Genomic DNA, 25,509 nt, shown 5'->3' on the forward strand with positions numbered 1-25,509 from the left:
TCTGTTAGTAGCAATACTTTTATGATAGAAATTTTCCCTCATGGTCTAGTTTATCTCATGGTAAAGATACAAGGAAGGATAGACTGTTGATCCTTTCTCTTTATTTTACCAGTTAATTGGTTTGCTATCATCCCCCGAAAGTGACCAATGAAATTGTTTATATGTATAATAATATATTTAGACATTTAATGGGATATATTTAGATATTTAATGGAGTTCATATTTGATTGCAATTATTATCCTCATTGAAGTTCAAATCGTCCTATCTCCAGTCAATGGGAAACCCTTCAAATTGGCTTCCTTGCTATCTGGAATAGCAAGAAGTTCAAGGAGCATCTTGTACATTTTCTGCTTCAAATCTGAAATCAGCCATTTCTCCAAGAAGCCCTGATTTCTTTTAGTGGAAAAAGGTATTTCAGAACCACTATTTGGGGGCACCTGGGTGGCACAGTCAATTGAGCATCTGACTTCGGCTCAGGTCATGATCTCGTATTTCGTGAGTTTGAGCCCTGCATTGGGCTCACTGCTGTCAGCACAGAGCCGCCTCGGATCCTTCGTCCCCCTTTCTGTCTGTCCCTCCCCTACTCACACCCTCTCTCAAAAAATCAATAAACATTAAAAAAAAAAAAAAAAAAACTACTATTTGGACACTAGGGACGCTCATAGCTACTGGCCTGACCATAGTTTCTACAATTTATTTAACGCTACTCTGTGCCAGGCATTGCTTTAAGCTTTTCACAAATGTTAATTTGTTTATTCTTCATAGCAAACCTATTATTATCATCAAACTAAATCCCCATTTTACAGATGAGGAAGTTGAGGTACAGGGAAATTATGTAAATTGTTTAAAGTCACACAACTCGTAAGTGGCAGAGCCCAGATTAATATCCACAATCTTTACTCATCTTGATATACTTCCTCCCAGTTGACCTGTTTTCAGATGCCCACCCCTAGGCTAGGAGAAGGCAAAAAAAAACCCCTGACCTACAGACCCACTAAGACACCCCCATCCTGGGAGGCCAAAAATAAAAACAAAAACAAATGTCCATTACATTAGTATATTTTTTTTAAAAAGTCACTAACTCAAGATTATACAGCACCATTTTTATTATAGGCATTTCAATAATTAAATTTTGAAGAATCATATAAAATGATATATGATACAGAACGAGGTTCTCTTACAAAAGTTTAGATCAATCAGTTTCATTACAATTAAGATCAAGCAGCCAAAGAAAAAAAAGAATAGATTAACCCACAATAGATTAATCCCCAAAACCTCAGGAATAAACACGCAAGCAAGCTTGAAGTTTACTGTGACACAAATTGTGTATTCAGCCAAAAGGAGTATTTTCTTGTTAGTTATTCAACATTTGGCCCTGAGAGGACACGGGGCCATTAGCATGTGAATGATCTGATCCATCCTCCTCTTCCAAAGCAATAATATCTGGAATTTCATCAGTCTCAGATGTCAAGTCTATAGCAGTGAAATCAAATACCTGTAAAAGAAGAACCTTGGATATTAAAACAAACACTGGTGAACTGCACTGTCCTCATGGAGACCCTGATTACTGCATGTGAATGAGCCTCCCTTTCTCCATAGCCATGCTTCCTGAAAGGTGTTTAGTCATATTACCACAGTTCACTCATATTATAAAACTTCTCTTTAAAATGAAACTAACTAGGGGGGAACTTACTAAATGAAAGTTTTCTTGAAAATACAAAATGTAAGGCATTTCCAGTTATTCATCTATTAATCTACTATTCTCTTAAAATCAGTAGTAATATTCCACTTTTCCAGAAGTCTGACTTACAAATATAACCCTTTTGGGAAACGTCTAGGAACTGAGGAAGGAAAAGGTGTTTTAATAGTTGAAACAGCCATCCCAAAGTCCTATTCTTCTCTGCATAGGAAAGGCTTTTAGGGATAAGAAGTTCTATTAGCTCTTACTTTACATACAATTTTGATAAGCTATGCGATGTTTCTTAGGCGACAGCAGATTAAAAGCAGAAAATTAGTAAGGTATAATAAATTACTAAAGGCTGGAATCTTGATAGCAGAGAAAAAAAAGTTAGCTAATTATCTAACAGGCAAAACAACAAAAATCCATCAAAATGCAGACAACAGGAGGGAAGAGTGAGGAGTTACTGTTTAATAGTTACAGTTTATGCTTGGAATAATGATAAAGTTCTAGAAATAGAAAGTGATAATGATGGCACAACATGGTGAATGTACCTAATGCCATTGAATTGTACGCTTAAGAATGGCTAAAATGGGGGCGCCTGGGTGGCATAGTCAGTTAAGCGTCCGACTTCAGCTCAGGTCATGATTTCACGGTTTATGAGTTCGGGCCCTGCGTTGAACTCTGTGCTGACAGCTCAGAGCCGGAAGCCTGCTTCAGATTATGTGTCTCCCTCTCTCTCTCTGCCCCTCCCCCCCTCATGCTGTGTCTCCGTCTCTCAAAAACGAATAAACATTTAAAAAAAAAAAAAGAATGGCTAAAATGGTAAATTTGATGCTGTGTACATTTCACAATTAAGAAGGAGTAAAAATGAAACAAGAGGAAAAACAGACAAGAAGAGGGAATCTTGCTTATCTTCCCAAAGAACTCAGGTGCTCAGAGAACTGTCTGGCCTGAGGTACAAACTCCTACCATTTATTCTTGAGGCTCTCAGTTTGGGTAGATCAAACTACATTCTAGCTATTTATCAATGTTCGCCATGCAAAGATTCGATCCAACCTGACATCCACCAAAGCCAGCAATGCTTATACAATTTGATTCAGAGCATCAGTCAGACAAGCCAACTATTGCAATTTGAGCTTTAGTAGGTTAAAAGATACACCTTACTTAGCTCTCTCTTCTAAACTATGTCTGTTAATAATATGTTTTAACATCCAATATGACTTTGTTTTTAACAAATATAAAATAGAACAGGAAGGTACAACACAAGAAGATACAGGCAGAGAGATTTTCTGGGCCCCAAAGAGGCAAGCTGCAGTTTTCTCTTATCAGAGAGCTAGAGTGCTAGAACAGAAAAAAAAAAAAAAAGAAAAAAAAATGCATGCACTTTGACAACAGTAAGACATCAAACTAAAACCCCATCCTACCACCCACCTCTTCTCAACCTGTCTCCTCACCTCTCACATGAGGAAGATACCTGATTTGGTTACAGATGAAGAATGAAGGTAGAATGAGCTAACTTGTAAAAGGTGCTCAGTAAAGAGTAGCTTTTATTTTCATATGTTCCTTAAATACCAACACACACACACACACACACACACACACACACACTACCTCCAAAGTCACCTAACTTGTCCTATCTTTGCAGAAGGTTGGGGATCCCAAACTCAGAATTTTTGGAGAAAAGTTTTCAGCACCACTATCAAAAAAAAAAAAAAAATCTCTAGTACCTGAGATGCTTTACAAGAGTCATGTGAATAATTCCCCTTCCATATATCCAGAATGATCCAGAGTGTATAATGTCCATTAAATTCTTGGCTACCAGTAAAACCTATTTGGAGGCTGTGAATAGAGGGTAGGACAACTAAGGGGTAGTCACAATCCATCAAGTTTCCATGGTGAGTTTAATGTAAAATGTAGTGATTGTGCCTGACCATCTTCATGAGAAATGTGGCACAAGAGAAATCATTTCGCACATCTATAAAATAAATCCTTTTTCACTGACATGAGCAAGTGTAGTTTGGACCATTGATGGAGTGTAAGGAGTCTCTTTCAGAGAAAACCCATTCAGGGATAGAGGCCACACTCAAGAATCTGGTACTTACTATGGAATTAATGAGATAATCATAGTCCCCCCCTGAAAGGACAGGAAACCATCAACACATGCTTTTCAGGAAACCAAGTGACCATGCTAGGATTCCTGCAACCTGTTCATACAACCTCTGGGGCACCTTTCATAACATAGACTTCATTGATTCGCATATTTATTATAACAACTTTCCAGAAGGTGGCACTATAAGGTGCCATTTTCTAATTTGCCTAACAGTAGGCTAATGCTTGGTGGCCTGGTGCCCTGGCTAAGGTGAGACTATTACAGAAATAAAAATAACATCTGTGGGAAGGTAACTTGCTAGTAAAGGTGTATATGCAATGCTGATATGACACAGAATCAGGAAAATTGGTTTATTTTGAAATAGAGTAAGTATAGAAGCGCTAATGTAGTGACAAGAAGAAACTGAAATTTAAGTTTGTATAAAAGTAATTTGATTTCTAGTGTTATGAAAGGATCATGCAAGAGGTAGTGAGTGACTAGCTCTATCACCAAATACATAAGATAAACCCTGGTGAGAGTTCGATTTAGCACAAACGTCTCACCACCCAGAACAGATTGCATATGCAGCTTGTTTATGTGCTTGTGAGCTACAGAACTCTGTTTTACATGAACACTGTTTTACATGAACACTGTTCTGTTTTACATGAACACTGAGTACCATCCCCTGGTGCACATCACCTTCCCTACTGTAGAAACACCCTCTTGTACCCTGATGCTTTGTCCTCAGCCAACAAGAGTCTGTGGAAGTGATTAGAACTCTTAGCAAAGGGAGCAGGTTGACACCGATCACAAAGTGATCCTTGGTATGTATCCATTGCACAGCATTCAGCTAGTCACTGTTAACTCCTGTGTATTCCATTCGTTTGAGCAGGTAAATCAAGCGTAGGTCTTAGGACACTTTATGGAACCCACACTGGGAGTCTTGTTTGGAGAGAAGGAACTATAGGTAGCCCTAGTCGTGTTTCCTTTGCTTCTCTAACAGTATTCAGTGGGTCACCTACAGTAGAATCACTAGGGATGATGCTTTCTATTTTAAGGGATACTTTGATTTTTTTTTTAAGGGATGCTTTTTTCTTTCTTTTTTTTTTAATTTTTTTTTAACGTTTATTTATTTTTGAGACAGAGACAGACAGAGCATGAATCGGGGAGGGTCAGAGAGAGGGAGACACAGAATCTGAAATAGGCTCCAGGCTCTGAGCTGTCAGCACAGAGCCCGACGTGGGGCTCGAACTCACGGACCGCGAGATCATGACCTGAGCCGAAGTAGGATGCTTAATCGACTGAGCCACCCAGGCGCCCCTAAGGGATGCTTTTAAAAACTGCAGATGTCTGGTACTGCCACCAGACTAGTAACCAGATTCTCTGGAGGTGGAACCCATGAATCTGCATTTTGTCAATTTCTCCAGTTGATAATCCCTGGCATAGACAAAGAGGGCAGAACACTCCCTGGTGTGCTGTTAACCACGCCAAGAGTTCATTTTATACAGCCTGATTGATCCATTAACTACCTCCTTAGCTGAGTTTTCCTGTGCTCTAGCCTGTGCAGACAAAACAAAAGTTGAAGTGCTTCATTCACACCATTCAACATCTACTCTTATTAACGCTAAGCTTTAATTTAAATGGTTGGATAGGGGCGCCTGGGTGGCTCAGTCAGTTAAGCATCTCAGTTCAGCTCAGCTCAGGATCTGGCAGTTTGGGGTTTTCCAGCCCCACATCAGTGGCTCTGCTGTCAGCATGGAGCCCGCTTCAAATCCTCTGTTCCCCCCTCTCTCTGCCCCTCCCTTCCTTGGTCTCTCTCTCAAAAATAAACATTTTTTAAAACCTTAAAAAAATAAATAAATAAGTGGATGGATGGAATAAAAGCCAAAATACAAGTGTTGGTGAAGATGTGGAGAAAACAGAATCCTCATACCTTGCTGGTGGGCACGTACAATAGTACAGCCACTTTGGAAAACAGTTTGGTAGTTTCTCAAACAAGTAAACACATGGTGTCTATGACCTACTCTCCATTCCATTCCCACACATATACCCAAGAGACATGAAGACATAATTTAAGTGGTAACTAGTTCTCCAACACTACCTATGTAAAAGTACCATTTAATCTATTCACTACTTTTGTAAGATGTAGTTAACACTTTCCTTTTTTTTTAGTTTATTTATTTTGAGACAGAGCAAGCATGAGCAAGGGAGGGGCAGAGACACACACAGAGAGAGAGAGAATCCCAAGGCTCTGCACACTGTCCAAGAACTCACGAACCATGAAATCATGACCAGAGTCAAAACCAAGAGTCGGACACTTATTTAACTGACTGAACCATCCAGGCACTCCTTTCCTAAGTTCTAGAAGACATTAGAACGTTTTTTTCCCCTCTCACAGGAAATATCACCTAAGTTAGCATTCCCTTTTGCTTTGGTCAATAAAACTGAAAACTCAAGTTGTTGCCCTGCCATTCCTATACTGCCTTATGCTGAAGTGTAATATTTTGCAGGTTAACTTTATAATATAGGTAGGGAATTTTTAAATTGGCAGCCTGGAACAGAGTGAGGGATAAACAATGTCCTATACCAGGATATTACTTGAATGTTCATCAACAAGCTTCCCCTAAGACCATAAAAGTCTCTTGAGGGGCGCCTGGGTGGCGCAGTCGGTTAAACGTCCGACTTCAGCCAGGTCACGATCTCACGGTCCGGGAGTTCGAGCCCCGCGTCAGGCTCTGGGCTGATGGCTCAGAGCCTGGAGCCTGTTTCCGATTCTGTGTCTCCCTCTCTCTCTGCCCCTCCCCCATTCATGCTCTGTCTCTCTCTGTCCCAAAAATAAATAAACGTTGAAAAAAAAAAATTAAAAAAAAAAAAAAAAAGTCTCTTGAGCAGTTTCTGGTTTTACCATTTTATCAGGGCAGAGTCCATGCCTTATACTACTAGGAACTCAAATACCAAATTAAATCACTTTGTAACGCAGCTACATAGATAGGATAACATAGCCACCTACATCTCACGAGACCATCATCCATGCAGACTCAGTACTAGGTCACTCTTGGAGCTGGGACAGTCCCAAGTCCATGAGAGCACAGGGAGATCAGGGAGATCAGACCGGCAAAAGCCCCTCCTTTCCATACCGCCACATCTGCTCTCCCAGGCATCATTTAGACTCCATTTCCTTAAAGACTGGTGCACAAGTATCTATCCTGTTCTTTATTCCTCCTTTCCTCACCAGCCACCTCTATGAGCTAAATGATATTCTAGAAGAGAGATTTCAGATAGACCAAATTTCAGTTTTTCCCTTCTCAGTTCATTAGCTCTTCAACACCTACATTGCACTTTGATAGTGGATAGATTTTCTTAATCACGTCCTGATATTACACCTGGACTGGCAACTTAAAGATGCTGTATGTCACTGCCCCACAGTGGTGTCCCCCTATGCCTCTAGTGCAAAACAGAAAGACATCCCATCCTCAAACATTTCACTTTCATCTGTTGAAGCGTCACTAATTTTACATTACAGGTGAAAATACTAAGGCTAAGAGATGAATGGCTAGCACACCATATTCTTTTGATTTTTTTACCCAGAACTAACCAGAGTCCATGTTATTATTACAAAGGAAAAAAACCCAAAAAACAAAAAAATTGAACACTCAAGCATGCCACGTCAGCCTTCATGCAGCCAAATGTTTAAAAACCGTCCATAGTTGGATATTGTGCTTAATCGGCTTTTTTTCTCACTAGAATTGTCCTCCTTGGGGAAAAGTCCGTTAAACCAAACTGACAGCTTATGCAACAATAAAGCTGTAAGATGCAAGACCATGGATTTTGAGACATGTTGACAACAGAATGGAATGCACATGGGCACAAACTTGAGACACAAAGCCAGACAAAACCACAAGTGAGCACAGCTCATGGCAAAAAAAAATGAGGGCTAGTGCTGTTTTTCTGGAAGCTAAGTAGTCTTGTTCATGAATAGCTTTGAGAATGGTCTCCTTTCCATAAGCAATTCAGTTGGCCCTGTAACTTTCATAATGGGAAAACAAGTCTATGTTCAGGGTAAGGAAGTATGTGTATAGCTACGGTATGTAATTTACCAACCAATTAGAAAAAACCACAAGATAGGAGCCTTGGAGTTTTGAGGGGGAGGGGCAAGGTCATGTCCAATTAGGATGAAGAAGTTAAAAAATATTTAAGAGTCAGTTGCTCTGGAAAATTCCAGTTCTTGGGACCAGGCAGGCAAGTGAATGGATGGGTTCCCACCCCGGAAGCCCATGGAATTGTGGCAGTCCACCTTCCCAGTAACTAGATACTTCTTGGCTTCAAGTATCTCAGTGAGTCTCTCCCCTCCAATTCATCTCACCTGTTTACTGATTCCTGGAGTTACCTCAAGGGGCAAAACTTAGTTCTGTCACTCTGTAAGCTTTGATGGTCTCATTCACATCAAGGGCACATGCGGTTACGCGCGGCCTCCTTGTTTTCTTGGGGAGAAAGGGGAGGGAGGAACCAGAATATAAAGAGACAAACCTTAGACTTCAGCTCTAAAGAGCAGCCTTGCTATCCTTTTCGCGGGGACAGGCAGAAGTATGTAGCTCTATTTGACAAGTTGTTTTTTAAACAGTTTGGCATCCTGCAGCTTTGTTACAAGGAGATTCATGAGATTTCCTCCCTCGTTGACCAACACTGAGGGACTAGAAGTCTGAACACCCTCAGGTGGAGGTAAGAAGAATCCTTTCCTACAGAAGGATCCAAAGTCTAAAAGTCTTTCTATTTCTAATTATTCCTAAAGGTATCTCCCCAACTATTGTTAGTGACTTTCTCCCAAAGCGACAACATGGCAAGTCAAATTGAGCTGAGACTGGACACTGACTAGTCTCGGTTCAGGGCTCTCGCTTTCAACAGCCCTTTACCAAGAAAGGCATACTGCCTTTACAGGAAACTGATGCCAATTGCTTCCTTTCAGTTTTGATTCCTTTTCAGCGATAAGTAGCCTTCTACTGGCCTAAAAACCCCCTCAGAGGTTGAGTGAATGGGGAGATAAAGGCAACAACTGTCACCTTGTAAAAATTCTGGTATGCACATTAGCTTTCAATTTGCTTAAGACCTGTTGTGAAACCCTCCATTTTTAGCACTAGCCTTCTAATGTTATTACCCTGCCAAGTTCCCCACTGGGCCAGTTGGAATTCACAGATGTGTGTTAATAACCCCATCATGCAGGCCAAGCAGCTCTATGAAAGCAACACACGAAGCACATGGAACACACAGCATAAAATCGATCTATTCTGCAGTGAATTTTATTGAATTCATAGGGGACATTCCTTTATGAAAAATAAAAAACTGAAGTTGTACAGGCATGCTTGGTGAGACCAATCAGTGACAAAGCCTGCTCAGACCAAACCGGAGCAGACACCAGTTCACACCACAGCCCACACGAAGGTGTTTTTATTCAATACAAATAAACAGCAACAAGGCTAACACGCTGAGACCATAAAGCACTGAAACTTTTTGTGAGTTCGACCAATGTATCATCTAGCATTCTTTTCTTACCAGCCAGGTAAACAATAGAATGCATCTGCTGATGCCAGAAATTTTAAAGCTCTGAATCCAGTTAGAAAAGACTACAACTGGGGACGTTTTTCCTAGCTAGCTGCTTCCCCAATTCCAAGTTGTCTAGCAGGTTAATTTCAACAGAACAGAAAGGATCATCTGGCTGGCTGAACCATCTACTGGTGACAAGGACAGGTTTAATGTGTTTTGTGCTGAGGCTGCTGGGCCTGACTGGTTGTGTCCTTCTCTGCACCTTGGTCCTGAGGATTCTGAGATTTGGTCAGCTGAGGATAAAAGGGACCTACCAGCCAGTTGAGAGGTGTGTTGTTAACAAGATAATCCATCACATCATCTAAAGACTCCTTCATTTTCTGCAGCTGCCCCTTGCTAGAAGTGAGAAGGCCGTCAGACACTTCCTTAAAGGAGGCAGCGTTGCGGAACACTGAGTAGACGTCACCAGCCATCACCCCCACGTGACTGGCCTGATCCTGGATGTTCTGTGGTAACCCCTGGATGTTGGACAGCAGGGTGTGGCACGTGGTCTGGAGCTGCTGAGTCAGGTTGCGGGCAATAGCAAGAGTACGTGACTCAATGTGCTAAAAATAAAGCAAGTTTAAAAATTAGCAGTGAATCCAACAGTGCTATTTAGCAGTCAGTTCAATTACAGTAAACTGGGTATGTGTCTACCATGTATGTGGATTCTTTGACTTTTCAAAATCCTCATAAGAACCCAAGAATACAAGAGCAGTTCTGTCCACTTTTCAGTAGGCATATGAGCTTTGGGAAACCAAAGAACCACTTTCTAGGACTACAGCATGGTATTTCTTCTGTCTGGAACATCCGGGCCCTTACTGCCCTTTCACCTAGTTTATTCACCCATTAGACCTCAACTTAGCACTCCTCTCTTCCAGGAAGCCATCTGACTCACCCATCCTTTCTCTAAGGCTGAGTTAGGTTCCTTTCCTATACATTCTCATAGCACCTGTGTTGATGCTAGCAGAAAGCACTGTGGCAATAAAAATGCCATATCACCTGTGAGTCTGTGCCCCTTATGAGGACAAGGCCTAAGTTTCTCATTTAGTTGTATTCTGATATGGGCAAGACGTGGGTCTGTAGGTTAAATTACTGCACATTTTGCTTTTCTGTCACTGAACAACCTATGTACCCAGTATTGTTCAAACTTGTGATAGAAGACAGTATTCTAAGAGGAATAATGGGAAAATGGAAATGAAAAATAAGAACATCTTCAAAAACTGTACTGGATGACTCTCCCCAGTGTCTCACCTCAGCACAGTGGGATTCATCTGTATCATCATGGCCGATGCTTCTCTTCCATTCCACCCAGGAGAGATAGAACTTATCCTGAGCACCCTGAATTTTCTGGTTGGCACTCTGCACATTCTTCCTGGCAATTTCAATCTAGAGTATGTTGAAATAACACAAAGGAACAAACCAGTCAGACATGCATTCATATTAGCCGGTTCTCAGAGGATATAAATCAGATAATATAAAAAACAAGAATTTCCATGAGAGTTTAAGGAGAGTTGTCCCCACTATCATTGTTACTTATTACCAGTTTTTGTAAATTAACCAAGTAATCATAGTTTTTTACTGCCTCTATTTATTAAACCACTGTCTCCAAATTTACGTCCACTTTAGCACAGGTAAGGTAACTCAAATTTAACATGTCTATACATAAAACATAAAATTACAAAAGGAAAAGGAATTAAAACCCCCTCTTCCCTGTTGCCAGCTACCTCCTTCCCCTTCCAAGAAGAAACTAGCTTCTAAGGATAGTACAATACAGACTGTTTTGCAACTTGGCAATCTTTAATGGCTACACAAGTCTTTTATGATGTATCAATTTAATTACTTTCCGATTAGTTGACAGGCATCGTTTATAGTGTTTTGTAACTCTAAACTTATCTGTGCATCTATAAAGAAACATTTTTTTTTAAACGTTTATTTATTGTTGACAGAGACAGAGCATGAGCAGGGAAGGGGCAGAGAGAGAGGGAGACACAGAATCCAAAGCAGGCTCCAGGCTCCAAGCTGTCAGCACAGAGCCTGACTCAGGGCTCAAACCCACAAACACTGAGATCAAACCCACAAACACTGAGATCATGACCTGAACCAAGTGGAACATTTAACTGACAGAGCCACCCAGGAGCTCCTACAAGGAAACATTTCTAAAAGTAAAACTGCCTAAGGCATAGGTGTGTTTGTAACTTGCCCAGAACAATCCCTCGTATCCCCCAGGAAAGCCCAAGTACAGGCACACCTCTTTCTCTACCTCACTGCCCACAGCATCAAATTTTGCCACTGTGATAGGCCAGGGGAAGCACCTGGAACTTGGCCCCTCAGAAGAAGACTAACATCGCTTCATGTATTTCAGCCATTTATCGTTCCTTTTCGGTGAGTTGTCTGTATAACTCTTTGCCCATTTTTCTACTGGGTTGTTCACAAGATTAAAATTCCTGGATGTCATGATTACATTTCTCTCATCCCTCACAAGATTAAAATTCCTGGATGTCATGATTACATTTCTCTCATCCCTCCAGAGGGATGGGCTCACTTTAGCTACCTTTAAATGAAGTTCTACTCACCAGGTTAACAGTGGAATGGAGCTGAGAAATGGTCTCTTGGCTTTTTTGCTTGGCTTCTTTAACCCTGCTGAGGGCCTGCTGGTAGGCACGTGAGCGGAGCTTGGTAGACAGGGATCCCAGCCTAATGTAATAACTTGGCTTCTGAACCGTATCAAACCCTTCAACCTTTTTTGCTTCTTTTTCTGAAATTAGAAATAAAGGAACAAAAATCCCAAGGGATCACACCTAGAAGTGAGGAGGCCTGGCCTCTAACCTGGATCTTACCTTGTTGATTCTACCCACCCACCTAGCAATTACGCTCTCATTCCCCCAGGACAGCTCCTGTCTGCTTCTGGGCTTGACCACCCAAAACACACATATCACTGCATCTGACATCTTTATCTACACGTGTCTCAACCGCCCCCCCCCCCCATCAGTGAGCTTCTTGGGCAACACAGTATCTGGCACATAGTAGGCACAAAATGTTTAATGATTCTGTAAAGCAGCCCACTGAAAATAACCCATTTATAGAAAATTTCTCTAAGTTAATTTCTCCCAAAGTTTCCAAACTTTACTATGTAGAATTCTATATGAAACAACTCAGAATCAAACAGGTGACTTTTGGTATATGAAGTAGATCTCAATGAAGCAGTTTTAAAAGACAGATTTAAGATATAAACTATGAGTTCAAGACAAATATCCAATTACCTAGTTCTTTCTCAGTGAGAGGGAGGTACTGGTCTACCAGCAACTCGGATTTGGTGAGTGCATTCTCTACTCCACTGCTAACCAGCTGCATCATCCGACTTCCCAAGACTGTGTTAATGCCACCATTGACCACAGACTTGGTCTTCTGCACACTGCCAGTCACTGCTCCTTTGGTCTTGTCCATCACCCCAGTGATGGTGCTGGCCATGGTATCCTTGGCTCCAGTCACAGTAGTTGTCACAGCATCTTTTGCCCCAGTCATAGCACCTCTGGCATTGGCAACAACCTACAAGTAAAAAAACAGATTGCTTGGCTGATCAGAAACACAGGCATAAATATAGAATTATAGTCTTAACGAGGACAGCCTCATTGGAAGTGCTTAACAAGGAATCTGGCCCTTTCACTCTCTAGCTTTAGGTCTTAGGCAAATCGCCAAGAGTTAATAAGCATCAATTTCCTCAGCAGATCTATCTGCCCTATCTGCCACCGCTCAAGCGTTGCTGGAGGAGCCAATAAGGTAAAACGATACAAAATGTGTCAAGGTATTTCATTTGAACTAGGACGAACATGTAATAAGGTACAAAAGATCCTCTAGAGAAGAATGGCATTTTCCATGTTGACATGCTCACAGTGAGAGCAGCAGCCCAGGCACACCTAGGAGCATAGACAGGTGGTACCATGCCCACCTGGCCCTAGGAGCACAGCCCCAGAAGGTCAACACCTGGGCAGAGACGTCAGTTCCCCATCCTAAAGGATGGGCTCTCAGACACCGTGAGAAAAATGTTTATATACCACCTCTTCGTTTATCTAATACCATATGGGAATCAGTTATTTGTGACAGCAATATCATCTACAGAGGCAAAGCCACAAATCAATAAAGATCATACTAAAGCATGACAACCAAAGGGGGTGAATTCATCTTGTTCCTTAGAGATAACCTGACAGTAATTCAGCAAGTAAGGGAGTGGCCATCGCTGTTTCAAAAATACATTCAGGAGGAGAATTTATTTCTCTTGTTTATGGCATGTTCATGACACGCACAGCCTGGGCTAACCAGACAGAACATGAAGACGTGTGAGGCAGCAAGCCTTGGCACTCTTGCCCAACCAAGCTCACCTGGTTTGTTGGCTGATTCAGAATAGGCAGTTTCTCCTCAATCCTGTCGAGCCCCTTACAAGCATAGGTATTAGCAACCGCAACTAGAAGAATCACAAATGAAGACAATGTTAAGTGCAAATAAGAACGTATACTATTATACCTTGGACCTTTGGCATTTTTATAAAAATTGGAAGAATGTTGATCTTCATTTACAATACAATGCACTGCCTAGTTTCTCTAGCTCAGATGGAAGAGGCTTAGCAGGTTGCTGGCAATTGTCTTCTACAGACAAGGAAATAAGGAAGTGGAAGAGAGCAGCAGGCAGTGGCAACGCCGTGCCAGGTAGGAAGCTGGCTAAGAAGCTTCTTCCTCACCAACTGGTATCTAAGGTTAATGCTAAGAGAAGCCAGGCTTCAACTGAACCCTCATTCAGGGAATGAGGGATCTGAAAATTCTAAAAATTAGCACTTCCTGTCCAGTTTAATCCCTACCTACACTTAATTCAGTAAGTGGAAATGTATTTTGGGTTATTAGCAGGAAAAAGCATGCTAACAGCACCCTGAATGTCACCAACAAAGCACAGATTCCAAGCTTCCCTTCCAATGATGGCCAAGCCAAGCACTAGTAACAAATCCATCTGGGAAGAAGCAGAGTTGGAAAATTGGTCCCTAACGGTTCCTTATAATCCCAGAAGGCCACGATTTAACCATTTAGAGGAAGTATCTAAACCTTTACTCAAAAGCAGTTAATAACATGAAAAAATGGAACCCTTCCTACACTACTAGTGGGAATGTAAAACGGTGCAGCTGCTTTGGAAAACAAGCCGGCAGTTACTCAAAAACTTCAGCAGTTAACATATGACCCAGCAATCCCACTCCTAGGTATATACCCAAGACACCTGAAAACATATATCCACACAAAATCTTGTACACGAACGTTCACAGTAACATTCAAGATTTAGCATCGCCGAGGGGCGCCTGGGTGGCTCAGTCGGTTAAGCGTCCGACTTAAGCTCAGGTCATGATCTCACGGTCCGTGGGTTCGAGCCCCGAGTCAGGCTCTGGGCTGATGGCTCGGAGCCTGGAGCCTGCTTCCGATTCTGTGTCTCCCTCTCTCTCTGCCCCTCCCCCATTCATGCTCTGTCTCTCTCTGTCCCCAAAATAAATAAACATTAAAAAAAAAAAATTAAAAAAAAAAAAAAAGATTTAGCATCGCCGAAAGTAGAAGGAACCCAAATGTCCATCAACTGATGAATAAGTAAAATGCAATCTATCCACACAATGAAAAATGATTCCACAATAAAATAAGGCACTGATACAACATGACATGGGTAAACCCCAAAGACATTATGCTAAATGAAAGAAGCCAGTCATGAAAAACATTTTTTATGGTTCCATTTATATTAAATGTTCAGAAAAGAGAAGTCTATAAAGACTGAAAATAGATTAGTAGTTGCCTAAGGGGGTTGGAAGGAGATGGGGAGAGACTGCTAATGGGTGTAAGGTTTCATCCTTTTTTTTTTTAATTGTAGCAAAATACAAACATACACTTCACCATTTTCACTATTTAAAACAAGAATGGTTTTACCTCTGCATAATTCAGAGGCATTAAATTCATTCACAATGGTATGAAATTATCACATTATTTTCAGAACTTTTTCAACATCCTAAACAGAAACTGGTATGAGGTCCCTTTCTGAGGTGATGAAAAGGTTCTAAATGGATTATAGAGATACTTGCACAACTCTGTGAATATACTAAAAACTACTTAATTGTACACTTTAAGTGGCTGAGTTCTATGGTGTGTTAATTGTACATCAAAAATATGTTACTTTTTGGGGCGCCTGGGTGGCGCAGTCGGTTAAGCGTCCGACTTCAGCCAGGTCACGATCTCGCGGTCTGTGAGTTCGAGCCCCGCGTCAGGCTCTGGGCTGATGGCTCAGAGCCTGGAGCCTGTTTCCGATTCTGTGTCTCCCTCTCTCTCTGCCCCTCCCCCGTTCATGCTCTGTCTCTCTCTGTCCCAAAAATAAATAAAAACGTTGAAAAAAAAAAATATGTTACTTTTGACAATAGTTCATGCATGTTGTGTGATCCCAAGGAAATCAGTTATTCATTTCACCCACTAGCTCCCCTTGCGATCTCTGCTGACAGAGGCATCACTGGAGGACTGTTTAACTCTCTTGAATATCTGCTATTGTTATGAGGCAGACGCTTTCCATAACAATAAGGGCCACCTGGTAGGGCTTTTTTTTTTTAAGTTTATTTTTGAGAGAGAAATGGAGAGCAAGCAGACAGAGAACAAACGGGGAGGGTCAGAGAGATGGAGACAGTCAGCACTGTCAGTCAGCACAGAGCCTGATGTGGGGCTTGAACTCACGAATCGTGAGATCATGACCGGAGCCAAAGTCAAGAGTCAGACACTCAACCGAAAGAGCCACCCCAGTGCCCCTACCCAGCAGTTTGTAAGTAAAGGCAGTATGTACCTAAGGAAAGGCAGAGGGGGTTCCCTGAGGCTGCCTCTAAGTGCTAGGAGTCTAAGGCTGGCTTTCACATATTCTAGACAGTTCCTGGCTCACCCCTGCCCAATCCCTTGGACTGAATCTTGAGGAAGAAATCAGAACTCACTTTGTGGCTCCAGCTTCTGGATGATGGGTAGAGCACTCGTCACAGCCACAGAAGTGATGGTCTTCACACCCTTCTCTGCCATCTCGCACACGGACTTCAAGCAAGGATACTGATCCTTTGTGCTGATGTAAGCCGAGGAGACAAGGTCGTATGTGGAGCTCACCAAGGGTAGGTTAGCTACCCTAGTGACCACACTCTGCAACCAAGGCAGAGGAAATTGTTAATTCCTCAAAACACACGGGAGGGAAAGGAATCAAGAAACTGTATTTAAAGGTCATACCGGTTGTGGATTAACTGCGACTGATGCCATTTTTCCTCCTGAAGAAAGAAATCTGTGGAAGAGAAACTTCTTTCAGGATACCAGGGTAAGACTCTCCCAGACTCAGTCCCCACTCAAGTAAATGTTAATTTCAAGAGAAACATGCAAGATACAGTAGGTGTGGTCTTCTGCATTTCTCCCCAGCCTCAAACTGGCAGCTCTCCCCTAGGCAAACACCTTCTGAGGCCGGCTTTCAGAATTTATGGGTAAAATTCCAATAGAAAACAGGGTCCATAGGAAACAGCAAAGTTATTGGGATGTTTGTCTTGTTCTCCACCAGGATATTAGGAATGCCTTTTGAAGAGGAACATCTGTTCACAAAAACTGTGGAACCAAGTTAAAATCCATGATAAAACTATAGAGAGGGGTAATTGGCTGGGTCAGTCAGTACAGCATGCGACTCTTGATCCGGGGTTGTGAGTTCAAGCCCCATGCTGGGTGTAGAGATTACTTAAAAATATTTTTTTATTAAAATTTAATGTTTTTCTTTTTTCTTTTTTTTGAAAGAGAGAGAGAGAAACAGCGCAGGAGGTGCAGAGAGAGAGAGGGAGGCACAGAATCTGAAGCAGGTTCCAGGCTCTGAGCTGTCAGCACAGAGCCCCAGGGGCTGGAATTCACTAACCGGGAGATCATGACCCTGACCTGAGCCGAAGTTGGACGCTTAACCAACTGAGCCAACGTTGGATGCTTAACCAACTGAGCCAACCAGGCGCCCCTAAAAGTAAAATATTGTTAAAAAAGATTTCAAGTAGAAGACATCTTTGACAGGACCATCTGTGATAAAATGAGGCACCGATAAATACCTCATTGATAAAATGGAGCACTTTAGGGTAATTTATTCCTTCCTTTGAAGGGACTGCAACTAGTCTAGGGGAGACTAAAGCACGAGAGGGAAGGCGGGCTCCCAGGAATTGAGAAACATTCCAGGAGGCTTTTAAATGTTCATTTAGTTCCTCCAAGGACTATACACCCACATAAAACTGCCTCAACTGCTAAGCAGCAGACCTGGGAAGGAAGAATCTATCTGCACGGCCCGCTGTCCACCACTTCAGGGCTAGTCAGTCTACCCTCCGGTCGCCGAGGGTCCCAGTGACACAGGAAATGAGTAAGAGCCACCCCGAAGGGGCAAGTCAGGCGCCAGCACCCACAGCCTTGCTGTCGCCGTGAACCCCACAGAGTTCTGCCTGGAGACGATTTGCTAGCACATTTCCTTTCCGATAATGTACTTTCGGGGACAAATGGAAACTGTTACCGCGCAACCAAGCCAAGAAGCTACACCCGCACTGAAGCCGCTGGCAGAAATTCCAAAAAGAAAAAAAAAAAAAGCAAGACTGGAAAGCGCAGGCCCAGGAGACCGCCCCTTCCCAGCCCGGACCCGGAAACCGCCCCGAGGCCGCGAGGCGGGCAGGCTCCGGGACCACCGCCCAGTCCCCTAGCCTGGAGCCCCGCGGGGGACCCGGGCCAGGCCGCGGGTCACAGAGGGGGCGCGCACCTACCAACCGATATTAGCGCAGAGACCACGGTCCGACGAGCCCCACGCGACGTTCAAAGCCAGGCTCTGGCCACCAGGCTATATACCCCGCCGGCCCCGCCCCCCGCGCCCCCGCAGCACGTGACCCGCGGCCCCGACGCGGAGCAGCCGCAGCCCCGCCCGAGGGTCGCGCTCCCGCGGGCGTGGGCGCCCTCCCAGGCGGGTGGCGGAGGTCGTCGTTGCGCCGGCGGCCTCGCCGGTTTTGCAAAAGGAGTCGGCGGAGTCGCGTTACGAACGAACCGTAACCTGTTGATTATCGTCAGTCCGCAGAACAGAGCGCTGCCTTTAAAAGCGGAAACGACGGCTTCTGGGATTATTTTTAGCGAGTAAATGACTTCTAACGTTTGGTGACATTTTAACCTGATGACGGTCCTGTAGAGATTGTTTTATTGCTTTTTTGTCTTTAAGGTTAGTTTTTCAAATGTATTTCTCACTTATTTAATTCACAAGAAGGGCTTTAGAATGCCGTCGGTTGGTCTCCTTTTTTTCCCCCAGGAACAGTTATTTCCAAATCACTCCAGGATGGTATCTGCCTGTGCTTATTATGCAAGATGGTCTGTAAAAAAAAAATTGTTACGCTTTTTCAAAGAAAGAAAGGGTAGTTACATCGTCAACATTTGCGTCCCAGTTTTTTTTCGTCTTAAAAGGCAGGGACTTGAACCAGATTATCTGAGCAAACAAGTTGCAACGGCCCCGGGCAGGGTAGGAGCTCCGTGGACGTGTCCCCGAACAGACCAGCGGCAGGGGATCCCCGCGTGATGTCGCCGCCAGCCTTTGCCCCCTCGCGCTCTCTCACGGGGAAGGCAAACAAGGGACAGGTGGAAGGGGAGCTAGTGCCCGGGACGGCCGCCAGGTCATGGCCGCCTCCCGGGGCCTGGCGACTGGCTGTGTCAAGCAGCGGCGTTTCAACTGTGGAAAGCCCTCAAAAGACATACAGCTCCATTACTTAACTTATGGTGCGTGCACGTAGATACTGTGTATCATATCTGCAGCTCCAAACTGACCATTAAAAATGTATCCCGTACATTTTTAATGGGTGGCTGAGTCGGTTGAGCGTCCGACTTCGGTTCAGGTCATGCTCTCACTGTCCGTGAGTTCCAGTCCCGCCTAAGGCTCCGTGCTGACAGCTCAGAGCCTGGAGCCTGTTTCAGATTCTGTCTGTCTGTCTGGCTGTCTGTCTCTCTCTCTCTGCCCCTCCCCCACTCATTGTCAAAAATAAGTAAACATTAAAAAAAAAAACATCCCTTATACAAGACCGAAGCCCTGCATCTAGAGGCCCTCCGCAAGAGAATACAGTATTTCTCCCTCCCTTCGCACCCTGCGATTCAAAATGAAACACAATACTAAACCATAAGATAAATGTTAGGAAGTCCAAAAAGGTACTGGGTTGGTTTATGTTTTCCCCCACTATGTTGACATTTTCAATGCTTTAAGCAATCAAATTCTTTCTCTCTCTCTCCTTTTTTTTTTTTTTTTTTTTTTTTTTTTTTTTTTTGTTGTTGTTGTTGTTCCAGCTTTGTTAGGGCTATCTGCAGAGGTTTGGTGTGTCAGTTGTTAATCGAACCCCTGCTGTGATGTAAGATGGCAGGAATGTATTGAATTTTGAGTAATAAAGAGTTGAGTGGTTTTTTTTCTTTTTTTACTTCCCTCTAATCTGACCTCTCATTTTGCAACAGAGAACTCTTGCCCTTTCACCTACAATGGCTCCATTTTGTCCTCTTTTGTTTTAAACCCCTGAGTCACTTGTCCTCAGTAAGGCTGAGCATGCTTCCTTTTGCTTTTTTATTTCTGTAAAGGTGAGGGCTCCAGGGACTAATCTTAAATCGGTTAAGCATCTGACTCGATTTCTTCTCAGGTCCTGATCTCACAGTTTGTGAGTTCACTCTCTTCGCCACCCCTCCCATGCACTCGCGCTCTCTCTCTCCTCTCTCTCCAAATAAATAAACTTAAAAAAATTCTTTTTAAAGAATTGTTTTTGCATAGTGCGGTAGGGAATTAGTGCATTAGAATCGCCTGGGTACTTGTTAAACATTCAGCCTCCTTCCCCAGACCTACTGAATTAGGATCTCCAGGGAGTGAGGCCCAGGAGCCTGCATTTTTAACAACACCCCTTTTGAATATCACCCCTTTACTCTTGACATAGCACATTCACATATTCCTCACATTTGAGCCTCACGACAGTCTGGAAACTCAATGAAATGGGGATTGTTAACTCCCATCTTCTAAATGAAGAACAACTTCAGACAAGTTATGAGATTTGCCCACAGTCTTACGACTTAGCAGCCAGCCAGGCAAGATTAGATCCTAAGGGCATGACCTGGACTCCTTACCTAATTTCTGTTGTCTTAGTTCCCTCATCTATAAAGTGAAAATAATAGTCCTTCATGCTGTAAATAAAGGGTATATAACTGTTCACTGTACTAGTTTTTCAACTTTTCTGGAGCTTAAGATGTTTCAACATACACAGTAGAGGAAATAATGTAGCAAAGAGAGAAAATGAGCGGACCTGTCATTACATGCAATCAAATGTAAATCAAAGAGGCTTCAGACAAGTAATATTGTACAAAACAAATTCAGTGAGCTCTGCTGTTAGAAGGATGGTAGTTGGTTTGGGGGCTGAGGAGGACTGGTGACTGGATGGGACCACCGAAGGCCCTTTGGGTGCTGCTAATTTTGTTTCTTCTGCTGGGAGCTAGTGACTATGCTCTTTTTGTGAAAATTTATTAAACTAAAATAAATTTAGCCCCCCTCCCCCCCCCCCGGGTGGCTCCGTCAGTTAAGCGTCCGAATTCGGCTTCAGGTCATGATCTCACGGTTCATGAGTTTGAGCCCATGTTGGGTTCTGTGCTGACAGCTCAGAGCCTGGAGACTGCTTCAGATTTTGTGTCTCCCTCTCTCTCTGGCCCTCCCCATTTGCACTCTGTCTCTCCCTCACACTCAAAAATAAACATTTTAAAAATTTACATAAATGTATGTTGGTATAATCTTATATAATATTTATTAATATATATAATAAAATATATTAAACTTCTATATATTTTTGCATTTGTTATACTTCTCTAGAAAAGTTTTGAAAAGTTGAGAAAAGGAAAAAATATAGTTGTGCTTACTTCATAAGGTTTTTGCAAGGATTAAGTAAATCAATACACTCAACAGAACAATGTCAGGTGCATAGGAATGGTAGCTATTATTAAGGTTTTCTAACCACACCCAGAGCTTTTTTTGTCCAAGAAAACCATGCTGGGCATTGGGTGAAGAGAACTCAGCTCACAGAGGAAAAGAGAAGGGATCCCAAGGGACTAGCAATATCCCAACTCCTGCCCAGCCTTCCTTCCTGGACTGCAAAGTAAGGGAGACCCTGTTGACCGAAGACAACTGTCCTAGAGTTGTAACAACTCAGCCTTCTTTGAGTATCTTATTGATACAAAGCAATAGTGAAATAGCAAGAAAAAAAAAATGTGGCAATGAAGTGTCCTCTGGAAGGGCCAGGGCAACAGGTTTCCTCCCCCACTATTTCTCTTGGCTGACCCATAAGGACTGTGTGCACCAGCTACATCCATCCACACAGGCTCCTCCTACAGTCTTCTCCCCCTCCCCTCCCTTGCTCTTTGGACATACCCTCAGTCTCTTGGTCTGGAATGCCTGCCCATCTGGCAAACTCTATTCACTCTGTGCGACACAGCCCTTCACCTCTGTGAGGCCCTCCTCAACCCCAAAGCCACACACTGGTACATGGCAAGACTGAGCCTCAAACAGTTACGTCAGGCTCCAGTATCTATACTGCTTACCACTACTTGGTATGTGCTCTTAGGCTATGAGTGAACTTGACTCTCATAGGCCTCAGTTCCTGTAACATGAAGGAGTTAGATGGTATCTAGGGTTCCTTCCAGCTGTATTGTCTTAATCCAAAAAATAACAATACCTTACGTTCTTTATGGCTTTATAATGTTCTTTCTATAAACCTTATTCCAAACCACATGGGGGCCTCTTCCTATACCCTTATCATAACACAGACCTGTCCAAACATAGGAAAAATAATACTATGCTCATCTTTTCTTTTCATCTAAGCTTGAAATTAGATAAAACTGCTTTTCTCACGGACCAGAGACAAAGATAATGGATCACAAGTAATAAGTATTGAGGCCAGATGATTTCTGTTTTGACCAGTTCAAACTGGTCACCAGCAGGAAAAATTTCTTGGATGACCCAATTAATGTACTTTCCTAATCATGCCCAAACCTGATCCTCTGGCATTCTTCTCTTATTCACCTACAAATAGTTTGGAGAGAAAACAGCAACTCCTCTTTCACATGGACTTTATCTTAACTTAGTTGCCAAACAAATCAACCTCCTTCTCCTTCTAAAATAACTCTATAGGGGTGCCTGAGTGGCTCAGTTGGTTGAGTGTTTGACTTCGGCTCAGGTCATGACCTCATGGTTCATGGGTTCAAGCCCCACGTCCGGGTCTGTGCTGAACATTTCAGATTCTGTGTCTCATTCTCTCTCCCCCTCCCTGCTCACACTCTGTCTCACTCTGTCTCTCAAAAATGAATAAATGTAAAATTAAAAAAAAATTTGTTTAAAGACCTTTATATATTTCAGCCTGCCAGGACCCCTCCTCTTCTTTGTTTGAAGTAGGTAACCTCGGGTAGAAGCATACAAACGATAGATCTCATCAAATTTCAAATCTATTTCTTGTCTGATTCATTACTATTTCCCTCCATCTTGTAGCTAGTTATAAGTTTGAGATTTTATAAACTGAAATCATCATGGACTATCACAACTTCATGTATTTTCTTTTCTGAATTAATGAATGCAATTATTAAATGAGTTCATAATACAGCTTTTTGTTATTTATATCCAGTTTATTCCCTATCACATAGAAAGGACTTAAATTGCCTTATAAAATGCATAGAATAAGAATATATTTTAAATAGGTCAGAAAAATAAGGTAAAGAGTAATTAAAATGAAGCTTACTGTTTGTTTATTTTTTTAAGTAGGCTCTGTGTCCATTGTGGGGCTCAAATTCACAATCCTGAGATCATGAGTTTCATGTTCCACTGACTGCTCCAGCCAGGTGCCCCTGCTTACTGTTTTTATATTGTCATCATCACATTAGGTAATTAATGTTCACAATAGGAGAACCTCTGAAAGGATGAAGAAACAGTTCTTAAAATAGCAATCTATTGTATGAAGATAAAGGTGCCAGCACTAGAGCTTATCAATTATATTAAGTTCTGTAGTTTCTTACTATAGCCTGATACTGTGGCAAAAACAAACAAAAAAAAAAACCATTGACTTTGAAACCAGAGTCCCAACTTTTTTTCCCCAGCTTTATTGAGATATACAATAGACATGTAACATTGTTTAAGGTATACAATGTAGTTATTGTATATATGTGTTTATATATATATATATAGAGAGAGAGAGAGAGAGAGAGAGAGAGAAGGATTACCACAATGAGGTTAGCTATTACATCCATCATGTCACATAGTTATAATTTGTGTATGTGTATGGATGAGAACTTCTAAAATATACCCCCCTGACAACTTGCAAATCTATAAAATAGTACTGGTAAATATAGTTACCATGCTATACATTACATCCCCAGAACTTATCCTTCTTTTAGCTAGAAGTTTGTACAAAGTTCCAACTTGGAATCTACACATACTATGCTACTAACAGTAACACCTACCTCAAAGGATTATTGTGCAGAAAAATAAGACAATGGGTGTAAGGCCCCAAACAGCATGAGGCAAATAGGTTCTTAGCCAATGTCATGGCCTTTCTCCTTTTAATTTCATGTTGTTCACAGAAAATAGAGCTAAGTAAAATCCAGGTGATGAAAATGAACAGAATTTTAGAGTAGGAAGAGATCCTCGTGAGGGTCCTAGCCAGTGAGTCCCTGTGTGCATGACAACTGGCCTGGGGCACTTGTTAAAAATACAGATTCTGGGACCTCATCCCCAGAGATTCTTTTTCACCAGATTTAAGAAATAGTTCAGAAATGTTTAAGGAGCCCAGGTCATTCTGATGCAGGTAATCCAAGAAATACACTTTGAGAAATACTGCATTCAAACCAGACTCTTGTGAGTGATTTGCCTAAGGCACCGCAGCTGGCAGAGTTGAAACCAGAACCCGAGATGCCTGACTCCATGGCCTTCCCACATAGTGTACAAAAGTATAACGCAACAGCAGGTCTGTTTCATTGAATCATTTTGACACAAAGAATTGACCTTTAGGCACCTGGGTGGCTCAGTTGGTTGAGCGTCTGACTTCAACTCATGATCTCACAGTTCGTGGGTTCGAGCCCCGCGTCAAGCTCTGTGCTGACAGCTCAGTGCCTGGAGCCTGCTTCGGATTCTGTGTCTCCCTCTCTTTCTGCCCCTTCCCCACTCACTCTCTCTCTGTCTCTCAAAAATGAATAAACATTTTAAAAAATTAAAAAAAAAAAAAAGAATTGCCCTTTATAGTATATACAGTTGACCCTTAAACAACAAGGGCTTAACTGCATGAGTCCACTTATATACAGATTTTTTTCAATAAGTGCAGTACAGTACTATAAATATATGTTCTCTTCCTTATAATTTCCTTAATAACATTTTCTTTTCTCTGGCTTATTTATTGTATGAATACAGTATATAATACATTTAACACAAAATATATGTTAATCGACTTTATATTATCAGTAAGGCTTCTCAACAGTAGGCTATTAATAGTTAAGTTTTGGGGAGTCAAAACTTATATGCAGATTTTTGACTATGCAGGAGGTCAGCATCTCTAACCTCTGTGCTGTTCAAGAGTCAACTGTTTTTATTAATTTAAACTTGAATTTGGGATGCCTCAGTAGCTCAGTTAGTTAAGCATCCCACTCTTGATTTCAGTTCAGGTCATGATCTCATGGTTTGGGAACTTGAGCCCCACATCAGGCTCTGTGTGGACAGCACAGAGCCTACTTGGGATCCTCACTCTTGCTCTCTCTCTACCCCTCCCCCCCTCTCTCTCTCACTCTCAAAATAAATAATTAAACTTAAAAAGAAACCCAAAAAACTCTAATTCAAGCTTACTGGCTAGCCCCAGTGCTAGAAAGAGAACCAATTCCTAACCTCAAGACCTAACAACCTAAGAACTTATGATCTGGGGGTTCCTAGAGCATAGCAGTTTGCAAAATGAGTGGCCTTTGTCCTGAGTAACCTAAGCAGCTCCACCTGAAGGTCACAGTCCACTGTGTATCCAGGTCATAACAATCAGGGCTTGACCACAGGAAAATTGAAGTGGGCAAAGTATTTTCTGAGGGCCCCTCACCTATTCATTCAGCCCGTTTT

At 42.3% G+C, this 25,509-nt stretch overlaps 1 protein-coding gene across 2 annotated transcripts; it reads right to left on the reverse strand.

The window, feature by feature from the left end:
• Nucleotides 1–1,083: 1,083 nt before the first annotated feature.
• On the reverse strand, nucleotides 1,084–18,249 carry PLIN2 (perilipin 2). Of its 2 annotated transcripts, XM_030293139.1 has the most exons (9): nucleotides 18,149–18,249; nucleotides 16,614–16,665; nucleotides 16,334–16,529; nucleotides 13,728–13,810; nucleotides 12,612–12,897; nucleotides 11,925–12,106; nucleotides 10,603–10,737; nucleotides 9,624–9,914; nucleotides 1,084–1,496 (listed from the first exon to the last, which is right to left on the reverse strand). In XM_030293139.1, the coding sequence occupies exons 2-9, from the start codon at nucleotides 16,641–16,643 to the stop codon at nucleotides 1,356–1,358; spliced, it is 1,344 nt and encodes a 447-aa protein (XP_030148999.1). In that variant the 5' UTR covers nucleotides 16,644–16,665; nucleotides 18,149–18,249; the 3' UTR covers nucleotides 1,084–1,355. The 2 variants fall into 2 exon arrangements, with proteins under 2 accessions (XP_030148999.1, XP_030149000.1); XM_030293140.2 differs by lacking the exon at nucleotides 1,084–1,496 and having other exon boundaries at nucleotides 9,043–9,914.
• Between the last annotated feature and the right edge of the window lie 7,260 nt (nucleotides 18,250–25,509).

Source organism: Lynx canadensis, chromosome D4, assembly GCF_007474595.2.
Source record: "Lynx canadensis isolate LIC74 chromosome D4, mLynCan4.pri.v2, whole genome shotgun sequence".
NCBI lineage: Eukaryota > Metazoa > Chordata > Mammalia > Carnivora > Felidae > Lynx > Lynx canadensis.